This window comes from Nuphar pumila, chromosome 4 (genome assembly GCF_984573655.1).
Source record: "Nuphar pumila chromosome 4, dmNupPumi1.hap1.1, whole genome shotgun sequence".
Taxonomy (NCBI): Eukaryota; Viridiplantae; Streptophyta; class Magnoliopsida; order Nymphaeales; family Nymphaeaceae; genus Nuphar; species Nuphar pumila.
Window position 1 is genome coordinate 101,327,264 of NC_143252.1, and position 15,216 is coordinate 101,342,479.

General features: G+C 39.5%; 2 protein-coding genes across 3 annotated transcripts in view; both read right to left on the bottom strand.

Moving 5' to 3' along the window:
* Positions 1 to 1,063: 1,063 nt before the first annotated feature.
* Positions 1,064 to 2,198, bottom strand: LOC149840346 (small ribosomal subunit protein eS27y-like). Its single transcript, XM_090004406.1, has 4 exons — positions 2,114 to 2,198; positions 1,890 to 1,991; positions 1,604 to 1,632; positions 1,064 to 1,512 (listed from the first exon to the last, which is right to left on the bottom strand). Exons 1-4 carry the CDS (start codon positions 2,114 to 2,116, stop codon positions 1,386 to 1,388), a joined length of 261 nt encoding a protein of 86 aa, XP_089860532.1. The 5' UTR covers positions 2,117 to 2,198; the 3' UTR covers positions 1,064 to 1,385.
* A 2,212-nt stretch (positions 2,199 to 4,410) lies between these two features.
* LOC149840347 (calcium-dependent mitochondrial ATP-magnesium/phosphate carrier protein 2-like) overlaps positions 4,411 to 15,216 on the bottom strand; it is a 74,900-nt gene continuing 64,094 nt past the window's right edge. For both annotated transcript variants that reach the window (XM_090003108.1, XM_090003109.1), the window contains exons 3-5: positions 6,780 to 7,565; positions 6,334 to 6,424; positions 4,411 to 5,161 (exon numbers count right to left, since the gene is read on the bottom strand). In XM_090003108.1, coding sequence (XP_089859234.1) covers positions 4,969 to 5,161; positions 6,334 to 6,424; positions 6,780 to 7,565 — 1,070 coding nt within the window. In that variant the 3' untranslated portion in view covers positions 4,411 to 4,968. The remainder of the gene's footprint in view (positions 5,162 to 6,333; positions 6,425 to 6,779; positions 7,566 to 15,216) is intronic.

Here is a 15,216-nt window from a genome sequence, read left to right on the forward strand (position 1 = left end):
ATGGACCTGGGTATAGTTTGTGAAATTTTATACCAGACCCATGCCGGACCCGAGTTCCTATTAAGGCCCTCAAATTTTCAATGTAAAAATGATACAAAAATATTATTTTACCAGGTATGGTACTGGACTGGTTCATGTAGTTCTTATCGGGTCTGGGTCTGGGTCTGGGTATGGGTATGGTTTATCTTATAGTATATCAGATTAGACCCGATTCTGGTTCAAGTCTGGTTCCACCTAGGTCTGAACGAAACCCTACCTGTAGGTTTCAAACTTCAACCTGGTGATATTCACAAGCCGCTGCTGGCAGATGAGCAGAGCAATTGTGGGCTGTATATTGATTTGAATAAGAAAGGTGGGCCAAGTGACCGACCCATAGGCTACCTGCCCTAATTCCAACCACAACCTTTCAATTTTTCTCAGAGAGGAAAAATGAGGGTTCAGTTTCAGCCACACCAGCCTGATTACTTGGCCAAGCAAGTCAATGGGGATCACAATTCACCCAGACTTATGCCACACCCAATAAGATCCAGGCCTTAAGGTGAGATTCCCCCCAACACCCCTCAACAGGCATAATCGTACGAGGTGTGACGGGATTGTTACTATGTATTGCAATAGGATAGCCTGAATTACCAGATGGGGCAAACTGTTACCATCATGTAGTGTTTTGGAATGTCACCGAAATCAAACCTCAGGTAGCTATTGCAATGCTCAACCGAGTGATAGGACAATGCTTGTTCCAATGTAAGATGATGTACAAGCTCAATCGGACCTTGGTTGAGGATGCTATGCCAGATCCAGATAAGGAGTTCATAACCACTGAACTCATTGCCAAACCAGAAAACAAAAGTGAAGGGGAAGGGCATACGGCTACCAATATCTCAGGAACAGGTTTACTTTTAACAAATATCCCTTGGGCCAACATAAAGAAGGGACCAAATGAAGATTCGGAAATAGTGTAGCTCACAAGCTGACAAGAATCCAGTAACTATATGCAACCCACTACAATTATAACAAAACAGACTCACGCATAAAAATAAATGGCAATCACCAAATAAACACGGCATCACGAAAATTCTATTTGAGAATAATAATCATATCCGAATTAATGTAGAAGCCAAAGTCATAGGAACTACATCAAAATGCCAACTCTAGCCAAAAATGAAAAATCAACAGTTAACAGTATTCCTGTACTCATAAAGACCAACTCGTGAGCACATAAAAGGAATGCACGACTCACGAACACATACAAGCTAAACAAGAGAAGTCATCCCTACACGAACGTGATCACAAAGAGCATAATGGAACCCATCTCACTTCTCTTTCAAACCCCGCATTATCTCAACTCACCGACCGAGTAGACGAAAACAAGACGATGTATTTAAGTCTCAATCACCCTTCTTCCTAAAAGAACAGCCTTCCGTGAGCCTCGCCCGGCCTCCGGTCGGCTGACACAAGACTGTCTGGCAATTGCCGCAGACGACGACCGTCTGCGAGTGGCTGAACACAGTCGTTCTGCAATTACAACCCAAACATCAAAACCCACATCACATGATCACCAAAAGAAGACCACGATCCCAAATCAACCAAGAAAAAACTAACTTACATATTGAAGCATCCTTGACATTTGACATCCTACAACACCCAAAAAAACGGATCTAAATCAATAAAAACCACAAACAAAGACTCTTCTTCCCTTCCGCCTCGTTAAACCCTAAAAATTCTTTAACGTGTTTGGATGCAACCACTTATCCAGATGAACTGGAGAAGGAGGGGTCTTTCTATTATAGATGATAATGCAATTTGCCAGCTTGTCCCGTTTACCTGGATAAGTGGGTGCACCCAAACACCTAAGAACAATCAGAAAAGTCGAACCAAGTCCAAATCGTTACCATGAAGAAGGAGTTCGGGGATTGAACAAGGCGCTTGAGCTTATGCTTCCTCTTCTCCAAATCCGCCGGAGGGTGGAGCAAATCGATATCGTTCGAGAGCACCTAAGGAGCGGGAAAACGTAGTGAGAAGAAACGAGGAAATTAAGTAAAGATCGAGATAACAAATCGAAGAGCGCAAAGAAAGACTGAATCTAGAAATCTAGAGAGAGAAAGAGAGAACAAACCATGTTGGAGGCGATATCGGAGAAACGCTAGTGAAGACTTTCTTCTGCCGCAATTCTCAGGAGGAAGAAGAGATAGAGAAGGACATCAACGAGGGTTTTTTGGGGCTATTTATAGGGAGAAGAGGGATGGCTCTCGTCCGTCCGATGAAGCTCGTTTTGATCTGGGCCGTTCGCTCGCGTCACTCTTCATTAGGGAGCTCGATTGTGTTGTGGCGGTGGTCGTCCATGTATTTTAGGGCTTCCGATGGATCGGGGATGAAATCGGTATCGGACCCGTATTTGGATATTATCCAGATCTGCCGACCGGAGTGAAATTAGGTCCTGGTCTTGACCAAATGAATAGCAAAGAGATTATCTGAGGGCAGTTTAGGGGGCCAAATGGATCCACGACTATACGCAGTGCAATAAGTGCGTTGGTAGTACGGTGACCTTTTAAGGGGCCAAAGCTACACATATTCTTGAATCATTTGAGATCCATATTATTTTAATTTGGATATTTTCTTATTTTGAATCATTGTAATGAATATCGAATCTTTATAATTGATACATATCTCATTTTATTAGTTTAAAAAAATTAAGATTTGATTTCTTGATTAGATGTTTATCTATAGAAAATCTGAGTCACTTGAGATTGTAATATCTCATCTATATATAGATGAAATGAGCTAACATTGAAGATCAAAGTTGAGATTGGTATGAGATAATTTTTTGTTATATCCAGTTATTTCTGATTTCTTAGATAAAACTAGATATTGGTAGTTTTAGGTAGCAGTAGTTGGTAGTTCGATAGATTTTCTTGTAATTTACAATGCTGGAAATTGATCATGCAATGGCTCACACAAATGCTGATCTAAACATGCATATACTCAGTTGCCTTGTTCACTACTTAAACAGACTGCAAAGTACCCATTTGACCCCGATGGAACCAATTTGGACTTGATACGTATTCATTGGATCTAAAAGCATTTACAGTTGAATAGTTTTACTTTGGAATAAATATTTCAAGAATATCCATTTGAAGTTGTTTTGCACCAACCACCATGGAGCAACAAAGTCCAGATACTCTCTTTAATTGGATAATCAACAAAATAGATCATTACACCACCAGCTTCATTAGAGTAATACTTGATAAATCCACACTTGGAGATTGCTTCCCTTTCATCGTGCACAAAAGTCGAACAAAAATGAAAGAAGTAAGAAGAACCAGACTTGAGGCAAATGTTCTCCAACTCAAAAAAAAAATGATGAATGAGCCAAGCCACACATATCAGTGTCAATATTATTAATTGGATTATTTAAGATCCATATTATTTTAGTTTGAATAGTTTCTTATGTTGGGGTCATTGTAATGAATATTGGATCTCAATAATTGATCCACATCTCATTATAGTAGTTTAAGAAAATTAGAATTTGTTTTCTTGGTTAGGTGTCTATGTAGATAAGAAACCAGAGTCACTTGGGATTGTAATATCTCATTTATATATAGATGAGATGACATTGAAGATAAAGTTGAGATTGATTGATATGAGATAATTTCTTGTTACTTATTTCTCCTTTTTTTTAGTTTTTCCTATTTTCTTAGATAAAGCTAGAAATTTGCAGTTTTAGGTAGCAATAGTTGGTAGTTTGATATATTTTCTTGTAAATCGGGCAATCTATTTACATCACTTTCCGTTTGGAAACTGGTAATCCAGGGCAATTTATGCATTTGAAAAGGTAGCAGCTGCCAAATCTTGGATTTGACAACTACCACTTCTAGGAGGTGGTAGTTACTAAATCCATTCATTAGTACAAATATAAAGGAAAGAGAACCTCACTTCCCATCTCAAATGCATAAACTCCCGCCCCAGCTAGTAGTTTCCAAGCAGTACCAAATTGCAACTGCAAATGACCCAGCAAACTACCCAAATATACTCCTAGCATAATTACATCAATCACTAAAATTAATCTCAACTTGTGCAGTCAAACAATTAAGATTTAAAGAACCTCAATAAATAGCCATAAAAAAAAGGAAAAGTAGAGTCCCCATGGTTCAAGTCAAGACGGGCAAGTTAAAATAGGTTGCAGACCAAGTCAATCAAACCGAACCTAAGGCCTAGAGGGGCGAAACATAAGACTCCATGGAACAGACTTTTAAAGCTGCAAACCAAGAGTATAATCCAATCAAATAGAAGTAGAATTCACGCAGTATTCTTGTTGACACACACACACACACACAGAGGTCTTGCTTGCTCAAATACCCACAAAACCAAAAGTGAAACTCTTCTTTTTTGCCTGTCCAAATGCCTAACCCAAAATTGAAACTCCAACATTTGGTGGACTCATTAATGAATAATATTCATACAATAAAACAATGTCATACCCTAAAGCACAAAAAGGAAAAAAGCAACTACCTTAGTCTTGACTCTTGACATACTGGGGTTGTTATGGCTTCATGGGCACAACCCAAGAAATGCTGCAAAGTGAGAAATGAATCTGAACTGGCATAGATTTCACAGTTTACTCTGAACATGCTATTCTACCAACAATTTGTGATGGATGCCCCCCCCCCCCAGTAAATGAGCATTTACCTGATGGTTTGAGCCCATAAAATTGAAGAGGATATTAGGATTTTACAAGTTCAAAGACTGCACTTGTATCATGTCGCAAGATGATAAATAACAACCCCCTTATAGTTTGCTTGCTTGATAGCCTGAACGAAAAGCTGACTACTACTCATGTTTTAAGACATCAAAAGACCTACCCAACCACCACCACCACCATCATCATCATCATGGCAGTAATGTTGTCCTCATCACAAATTCAGTAGTCAGCCGTGGAGATAATCAGTGTTGCCATCTAATTGAAGCATAATCTTAGTCAAGCTCAAGACTCTTCTTCATAGCTTCATAAACAAGGTATGTTATGCTAGCAGAAGGCACCACTTTGAGCAAATTAGGAAAGAGTCCTTTGTAAAACCCTGAAACACCTTCATGCTTTAGGGTCCTCCAGAAAACATCAGACATTCCCTCGTAGCCAGCAGTTGCAGTAGAACGCTGTGCTTGCATTCTGAAAATAAATGCAAACATTACCAAATAAACAATGGCACTTGGGCCTTATTTTGATGTGCAAAAGTTCTTAAGTATGACCCAGTTAACCGGCTAGGAATTTGTCAACATTAAATATGTATTACTGTCCCAGCTGTTTCATGAATATGGTTGACGAGACTATCCTGGAGAAAATGTTGATTCAGACTACAACATAAAGGAAAAACAAGTGTTCCAAAACATACCCTCTATAAATCCCTGATAGTGGCAACAAGTGCTTTTTGTGTGGAAAGAGGTTACAATAGGAGATCATAGTTGGCAAACTCGTGACTCGGGCTCGGATCACCCAACCCTTGACTCGCGAGTCAGCAGGTTCACTCAGTGACTTGGACGAGTTAGGACTATATTTTATAGTGTAAGCACATGAATAAGACATGGAAATAACTAAACTTCAAGCTGTAATATGTCAACAGTTAAGTTACAGAAACATATAACTATACATGATTGTTAACAGTTTTCATTGATCAGTATTAGATTCTTCATAACAAGTGCCTTTGTGTAAGAATTGTGCATTAAAATCATAAAATGCATGATAAAAAGTTTATAATTGGCATTAGGATCAGTAACCTGAATCGATGACCTATTTGGGGTCCGATCCAAGTTGACTCAGGTGATTCCCAAGTTGACTCACCGGGTTTGCCATCTATGTAGGAGTTGAAGAGGAGTGACGGCAGTGGTGGACATGGTAAATAGTTGAGGCTGTACCAGGAGTGAACAAAATGGTGCTAGAAGGGATGCCAGGAGTAGGATAATGGTCATGGCATGCACGCTACCCTTTGTGGAGGAGATAGTAAAAGCAATACGCACCAGAGGTAACAGTGGTCTCAATGGTTGTGAGCATGACAAGTGGGAGGTTACATTAGGGTTGTAGGATAGTAATGGTGATGGAGATAACATGTCCATATATGCAAACAAGCAGGCACAAACCCAAATTTCTATAGCAACTATTTTGATTGAACCGCAAAATACCAGCTTGTAAACCCAAGAAATTCAATGATTCAATTCATCGCAGCATGGGCGAAGTCCAGGGAAGTTGGGGACTCTAGAATTGATCTGACTCAGTTGAACTCATACTTGACTATCCAAATACAAATAATGCAGACCCTAAGAAACAGCACTTCCAGTTCAGCATACCTTGTCCTAATAACCTGCAGGGGATATACACATGTTGCTCCAAGGGATCCTGAAATTGTCCCACATCCAAGTTGTACGAGAGGGCCAGGCTCTACAGAACAAAGATTCAGATAACAATTACTCAAAACACTGTAAAGATAGAAAAAAATCAAAAGCAATCTGCTTTCATGTGCAAAGTGAACGATGAGGGCTAAAAATTTATCATTACTAGTACTACATTTTCCCTCAAACTACACAGATCAGGTAGTGTGTGATTTTGTGCATAATAATCATATGCCTGCTAGCTGAAAGCAAGGCTCATTGAACACATAACAGTTCATCACATCCGACAATCTGTTCTTTGAACTTGTATCACATAATTACTGATTACCAATATAAAGAAATAGCGCTTCCTCAAATGAATAAAGGAATTTTATAGAAAATGATATAAATCTAATAGCACTTACCACTATCATTCAAAATATATGTTTTTGACATATCTTTCAAAGTCTCATATGCAGCCAGATCAATGCCTGCATAAGGAATCATCCCAAGGAGAGATGGAAAGAGACCTCTGTAAAAAGCACGTGGTCCTTCCTGAATCCATATATCTTTCGACAATGCTCTTAACTTTGGAACTTTTCCACCTTCACAAGCATAGGTTTGTAATCGAGTTTTTACAAGATCCATTGGGTATATTGCAGTCTGTGCGATTGCACCAGCTACTCCACCAGCAAAAAGCCGCCCAGAGGTACCTATATCAGCTTTATTCTCCCCTCTTGCATTGACAATGAAATTCTTGAGCATTTCATAAGTATAGAACTTTATGGCACTTTCAGGTGCCACCTTCATCACATTAATGCCATTCCCCCGGAAAAACCCCAAAAAACGACCTTCCTTCCAGATATCTTTTAATGCTGGCATAATCCGGGCACTTGTTGTTTGTACTTGCAACACCACTTTTAGGCGATCCAGAGGAGCAGTCGCAGTCCGAGATGTTGCACCTGCTACTCCGCCTGCTATCAAATATTTGCTTGCATGTACATGTTTACTGATGCCCTCTGGTATGACTGCTTGTTCCCCAATATCCACAAGGCAAACTCTTTCCCAGTAGTGGTAAATGTTTTCAATTGTTGCTTCATGGGGATAAAGAAGAAGGAAATCCCTCCATTCTTCAAAAGTAATTATTCCGTTATTATCCTTATCCACATGCTCTACAAATCGAGCTAGCTCCTCATCATCAATTTCAATTCCTGCAAAATGGAAACTGGGATAGCTTATAATGAATGACATCAAGTGTTGAAATGCACCAGTTGGAAAGATTCAGTCCGAAAAGAGAGCAGAAACACTAGGCATGGTTCAAAAATTATGAGAAAATGAATCAAAATCAAAAGTCAAGATGTGAAAAGGAAGATAAACTTAAGAAGCAAGGCTCTTGATCCTAGCCATCTACACCATAGTTCACACTTCACATAAAGTTGCAAACAAGTGAAATGCTCACCAGATATAAGATGTTCCTTGGAAGTATGTCAAGCATAAAAATAAGCTAAAACACTCTAAAGAATGGCATTGTCACATGTCTATAGACAATATGGAGAAAATTAACATATTGATAAACCAGCATAAACTAAAAGATGAGTTCTCTTGTAAGTTCCTGATTGAAATGCCAGATATCAATCTTCCATTTGTTTTTGAAATCCTAGATCAGTTATGCATGGGGTTTTGCATCCTCCATCAGATTTTTTTCTAGAAGCAATAAAAACAAATTTTATTTAATTTCAAAAAACAAAAAAGTGACGAGAGGTCACCGCTGAACACACACAAAGAGAGTTTTTAAGAAAGAGCTGAATTCTCGATTCCAGTTGAATGAATCCACAATAGCTCGCAGCCAAGATATTTGTCTTAGCACACACTAATATGTCCTTTTGAACCGATTGACGTATAGCTGCATGGTCCCCCAACCATCAACCTTGGTTGCTAATCTCAAACCATACACAAACCTCAAACAAAGAACAGAAATATCAAAATTTCTCGTACACAATGCAAGACACACAACAAAGACAAATAGGATGAGAAGACCTAAAGCTCATAGATGAAAAAACACATATCATTATAGGTAAAAGACTTTATATATCAAATATTCAAACTATACACCATTGAGATGCTAAAAAATATTCCTTTTTAAAAGCTGGTAGGACCTTTCAAATTAATCTATGACTACCAAGCCAACGATTTTTGTTGTGTGTATAATCTATATTAATAGTGCATTAGCTACTTTATGAAACAGCTATCCTTAACGTGTAATCTATATTCCTTATCACATAATCAGAGCATTTTGATGCATATCATCATATAAAATTAACTATCTCAACAGGCATAAAACATTTGTGAACTTGCCTTACTCAACTCTGAACAAAAAGCTGACAGCATTTACATCCAAACTCAAAGTAATTTGTTTCAAAACTATGTAGAAGCATTAGTTTTGTTCCTCTGTCAATAGACACTTTGATAATTAGCATTCAGTAATCCAAAAAAACTTGAAATGCCACAATTTGTTGTCACGTTAGCATTTTCCAAAGTTTCCTAATTTTGTGATAGATCGTGAAACCACCATAGCATAATGTTGCGAAATCCCTTGTTTTTCAGGATCCTAAGCTCAAAAATATTCTTTCAAAATATTTGATTTTGCTTTGATAGTTCATTTTTTGGCAAAATTCTTTAAGTACTGGATTTCTAACCAAGATTTTAGTGAATATTGTTAGAAATACAGGGTGTTTTGAAATCCACAAAATTCTGATTATTTCTCATCATACCTTTTTATAGGCAAGTTTATCGTCTGATCACTTCATGAAGTGGGGAATCTATCTATTAGTTCTTTTAAATTGCCTATAAAAAATGATATGACTCCATCAAAGCCCACTACATGCTTTCAGCCTGGTCCCAATTTTCATTAGAATCATCAAAGCAATGCAGCCCCCTGATACAAATGAAAAGTCACAAACCCATCCGATGGGTCAACCAAATATTGAGCCAAAACCTCCATTAATTGGGCCAATTCCCATTAACAACTAGCATCCATCAGTATATTACATCACCTCTTCCATAAGTTTCAAGCCAACCATCTATTCACAATTACCTATATGCTGTTATATCTAAAGGCTTTAAAAATGATGGCAGTCAACCTCCACATAATGGATAGAGATGTCTTAAGACATCAAATTTTTTTCTAAGAAAATGACAAAAATGGTGAATATTCGCATAAACAGAATTAATTTAGAAGGTGCTCCTTTGTGACAATAAGGCCATTAGATATTTCCCTAGCAAATCTTAAACCAAGGTTGTGATCATGGTTGCCAGTTGAGGAAGCGGGAGCGGGAAGCGATACGGGAAGCGGGAGCGGGAAGCGAGGCACTTTCAAAATTTTAGGAAGCGGGGAAGCGTGGGACTACTTAGGACCGATTCGGGAAGCGTCTCGGAAGCGACCTAGGAAGCATCTCGGAAGCGACCTAGGAAGCGTCTCGGAAGCGACCTAGGAAGCGTCTCGGAAGCGAGGGGGAAGCGAAAAAAATAAAAATAAAAAATAAAAAATACAAAAAATTGAAAAAAAACAAGGGAAGCGAGGGGGAAGCGTGGGGGAAGCGAGGGGGAAGCGTGGGGGAAGCGCGCTTCCCATTAAAGGGAAGTGCGTCCCCCATTAAAGGGAAACGCGTCCCCCATTAAAGGGAAGCGCGCTTCCCAAAAAAGGGGGACGCTTCCCCCCACGCTTCGGAAGCGCGACGTTTCGCGCTTCCGGTAACCCTGGTTGTGATGCATTTCATTTGTTTCTGAAAATCACAAAAAATACATGCTGATTAGAGAAGAAACTCAAGCACCACTCTTTAAAAACACTTCTATTAAGGCACGATTGACTGCAGGGAGAACTTCTCCAGCAGAAGAGTTACCCCACTTTTGAGGTGAGCCCCACAGGCCAATCAAACACAAGAGAAGTTCTCCCGATTTTTAGTAGAACCTCCTCCAAAAGGTGTGTGTGTGTGTGTGTGTGTGTGTGTGTGTGGCCCCCTCCCCATGACCCCCCCCCCTCAGAATTTTACAACCGATTTTTAGGGCTCTCGACCTTAGGTACCCCCTGCCTCATGCAGCCAAATGACTTCACACTACCTGCCTCTCGACTTCACTCTGTCAGATGACTCCACACTGTAAAGCTCAAGTCTCTGGCAACCATCCTCGCTTCCGTCTAGTCACCCTTTGGAAGATCTCTCTCTCTCTCTCTCTCTCTCTCTCTCTCTCTCTCTCTCTCTCTCTCTCTCTCTCTCTCTCTCTCTCTCTCTCTCTCTCTCTCTCTCATGTGATAGGGTTCCAAGGAACCCGAGCATCGTTGGCTCTCACTCGTTCTCTCTCTCTGTTTCTTCCTCTGTAATAGGGTTTGAAACAAGAAGAAATGAGGGAGAGAGGTTTTGTCACTCAATCTTGTAATAAAATAGTGGAAGTGGTAAAAACAATGTCACTAAGGGCTTACACGATTGCAATCACAAAAGTGCACAAGCACAAGGCAATGCCACTAAGGGCTAACAAGATCACACTCACAATGTGAAAAGCACAAGTCCACTAAGGGACAACACAAATAGCCAACAAAGGGCAAACACGAGTAAAAAATATAGGTTTTACTGAGGAAATGCTTGAGTAAAAGGCATAGAAGAATAGGGGGGAACACACACCTATATATACAACATAAAGAAGATGGAGACCATTGGGAGCTCCCAATGACTCGTTAGAAATATGACTCGTTAGAAATATGACTCGTAAGAATCCCAACGACTGAACTCATGGTGACCAAATCCTCTAATTCAAGTCATGAATTAGTCAAAGTGCTTGTATAGATATCAAATTCAATTATTCAAGCAAACCTCTATAGCTCTTTGTAGTTGTTTTTATATTCTTACAGACATTTGGAGACTATGTTTACTCAAAAACATGGTTTCAGACAAATTATATATTGTTTTTCTTTTAAAATCAAAAGTTAACAAAACCCGGTCCGAGTCACCGAGTTGACCCGCCGAGTCACGAGTCAATAAAGAACGAGTCGAGTTCCAAGTCACGAGTTTTAAAACCTTAGTTGAGATTCTATCATTGGGATTTTCTCTCCAATCAACATCAGTATAAACAAATAAATCCATAGAGGAAGAAGAAAAAAGACTTTAGTGATGGTATTCTTGATGTATCTGATAATTCTTAATACAGCACTCATGTGCATGGTGGTTGGAGCATGCTGAAAATGACTGACAGAATGAATTGCATGAGTTATATCTGGTTTGGTGATGGATAAGTAAGTGAGTACCCCCATCAGCTGACGATAGGGTGTAGGATCTTTAAGGAGAGTCTCATCATCAAGCCTTAACTTAACATTGATTACTTTTGGGGTTTCTACTTTCTTGTCATCTAAAATTTCAGACTTAATGCAAATGTTAGTAGCAAGCTCATAACTATAGCATAACATACATCCATGCATCATATTCTCGTGGTTAAGGCAACCCAAGCTAATGCTTCATGTATCGTACCATCACGGTACCAGTATTTTGGTCAAGACACAACTACCACCACGAAAAATGGTATACAACCAAATGAACAATGTACCCTCTAGGTATTGACACCCTAGGCCAAAGCTCATTGTACCCTTTAAGTTGCTAAGCTCCGCACACATTTTTGTTTCGACCCTGATTATCACCATAGGGAAACCACTCTCCTAACAATTATGGGCACCTACGGCCTGCCCAGGGTGTTTAATAATCCATTTGATTGTATATTTTTAACCCTGAAGGACACCATGACACTTGCACCAGAGTTCGAGATCCTTCATCAAGGCCATCCCTCTCCTTGAGACCCAAAGTTTGGGACACCTCGTCCCCTCCCTGTGGTCAACGTAGTGCACTACTAGGCATACTTCAGTAGCTCCACCTATACCTCGAGTATCGAAGTACTTTGTCCTCTAATCCACCGTGATTGGTGACAGTTCATACTTGACCAAACAACGTTAAACGCCCTACCATAGGGTTGGTGCTCGTGCTCGTCCATACTTGACAAGCTAGCTCCAGTGAGCTAAAACAATCATTGGATTTAGCTTGTTCTTTAAATATTAATTCTTTATGCATCATATAGTACCCTCCCGATACCACAGGCCAACGCCCACACAAGCACACTCAGGGTCAACACCCAAAATGTGACATACATGCTTATGTCATATGCAATCCTCTACGTATTGCCAACCTTGCAATACAAAACTCAAAAATTCGTGCTCACATAAGCATCATAGTTACGTATAACCACGCTTGCAATACGAACATTAAACATCAATTCACATACATACTCAAACTATGTAATGTCATACTTGCACTACGAGCATAACAACAAACTTCCATGAATACATATTGCCCCACTTACAATATACAGAAACAATTTGCATCACACACATTCACATCTACGTATTGCCGAATCATCAATACGTTAACTGAAATGAAAGAACATAAACACATCCATATGCATCACACCATACATGCATGCTTGCGTACCACCTGTGCATCTTAACACAGACCGAGTACTTCCTTGGACCACCGAACTCATATTAATGCATCAAACCCAAAAAAACTCAACAATCATAGGTCCCCTAAACTGTTCCACGGTTGATTCCCTTGAATCCTAGGCTTCACATCCCTTACCCGAGCTCAAACCACTAAGAAAACATACTCTAGTAAGACATGAGTCGACCTTCCTGAGCATAGGAGTTGAGTCTCCCCTAACAGGAGTTAGCACGAATCAACTTTCCCTCAGCAGGAGTCGACCCACTCCTAGCAGAAGTCAGCTCTCCCTTAATAGGAGTCGACTCTCGGGTCCAACCAGAACAAAACAATAGCAGGGAGTCGACTCCTGAACTGCAAGAGTCGACTCCTGAACTCCAGGAGTCGACCCCTGAACTCCAGGAGTCGACCCCTGACAACACTGCAGTCGGTTTCCCACCTTTGGAACATTGAAAACTCAGAGTTCTACGCATCTACCTCGAACGAAAATCAACCCCAACTCTCTTAGGGGTGTCTCGAATCGATCTAACACAATTTCCCCAGATTTTCCACAAAGATTAAAATCAACCATCACTTGAAATAAAGTCCCACACATAAGAGATCTAAAAGTCAAATCCAAACACACTGAATAACAAGCATGCTAGCACTAAAAAATCTAAGCATGAACTCTTATGAAACATGCCATATTCTCAAATATCAAAATCATCTAAACATGGTTTAATATGCTAAAATCCCAACTAGGTAGGAATTCACTGATTTCTCATAGTCATGCTAAAATCAAAGAAATAAAGCATGATTTCCTATTCCAAACACACACTTTCCTATGTTCATGTTGCATACTAACAAGCAAAATGTGGAGTACTGGATCATACCTTGATAAATCACCCAAAAACAATGAACAATCTACGCCAATCTGAGGTCCACAAGGTTACAGTTCAAGCATTGTCCAAACAACACCTCAATTCCACCAAAAATGCCAAATCACCAGCCCTATTACTCCAATGTCTGAAATGCCTCCTCCGGTCTAGCTGCACCAATGAGAGAGAAAAGTGGTGAGGAAGGTGAGGGTGAGGGTGTGTGGTTGAGGGAAGAGGAGAGCATACGAGGGGGGGGGGGTTAAAATATCTCAAAAAAGAGATAAAGTGTGTGATAAGCACAACACCACCAATGTGCACAAATGCACAAGAACACTTAGAACAAATGTACACGAAGGTACAATAAAGAAACTCAAATGCACAAAGGCATACAAAATATAAAGAATTTTATTGAGAAGAATGGAGAACAAAAGCTCCAAGAAGTGAGTTTTACAAAGGGGGAACTCCCCTATTTATAAGAGGAAAAGGAGCCTTGGAGGGGCTCCACTAGCTGTTGGAGCCCCTCCAACTGTTAGAATTCTAACCGTTGGAGAGGCTCAACAGCTAGTGTTGAGCCCCCTCCAAGTTGACTTTGAGTCAACAAAAAGAAAGAAATAAAAAATGAAAAGAAAAAAGAAAAAGTAAAAATACAAAAAATATTACAACATATTCATAATTATGAATATGCGCAAAAGGAAGGGAAATGACTAAAATACCCTTGCGGGTTTTACAAGAAAAAAAAGGAAACATATATATTTACATATATATATAAAGATAGATACATATACATATATACATCATGTATATATGTATATGTATCTCTCTTTATATATATGTAAATATTTATATAAGAGAGATACATTTTAACACCCTCCCTCAAACTTAGGGCACAATGACCGAAAGTTTGCTAAGGAGAAAGTTGAATCTTAGAGAGCAAAGCGCCTTGGTGAAGAAATCTGCCAACTGATATTCTGAAGTCACATAAGGAAGATCGATGAGTTTTTGTAGATATGCCTCTCTGACATAATGGCAGTCCATCTCAATATGCTTTGTCCGCTCATGAAAAGTGTGATTCTTAGCAATATAGATTGCACTCTTATTATCACAACACAACTTTGTGGGTTCTTGAATTGGAATTCCCATGTCTTGCAGCAACTGATGAATCCAGACAATCTCCATAGTTGTAGAAACCATGGCTCGATATTCTGCTTCGGTGGACGATAGAGACACCTTCTGTTGTTTCTTACATCTCCATGAGATCAGGGATTCACCTAAAAAAATGCAAAAGCCTGTAGTGGAGTGACGATTATTTGGATCGTCTCCCCAATCAGAGTCAGTATATGCAATTAAATTTAACTCAGAAGATGAGGAAAGGAAAACTCCCTTGTTTAAAGTTCCCTTTATGTATCTGACAACTCGGAGAACGGCACTCATATGAACGGATGTAGGAGCTTGCTGAAATTGGCTTGCAGTATGCACGG

Bases quoted from the DNA above. Each gene is read 5' to 3' on its own strand.
- LOC149840346 (XM_090004406.1), bottom strand. The intron at 1,633-1,889 runs GTAACGATTTGG...TGGGTGTTGTAG, and splicing joins CCCCGAACTCCTTCTTCATG to GATGTCAAATGTCAAGGATG. The intron at 1,513-1,603 runs GTAAGTTAGTTT...TTGTAATTGCAG, and splicing joins TGTCAAGGATGCTTCAATAT to AACGACTGTGTTCAGCCACT.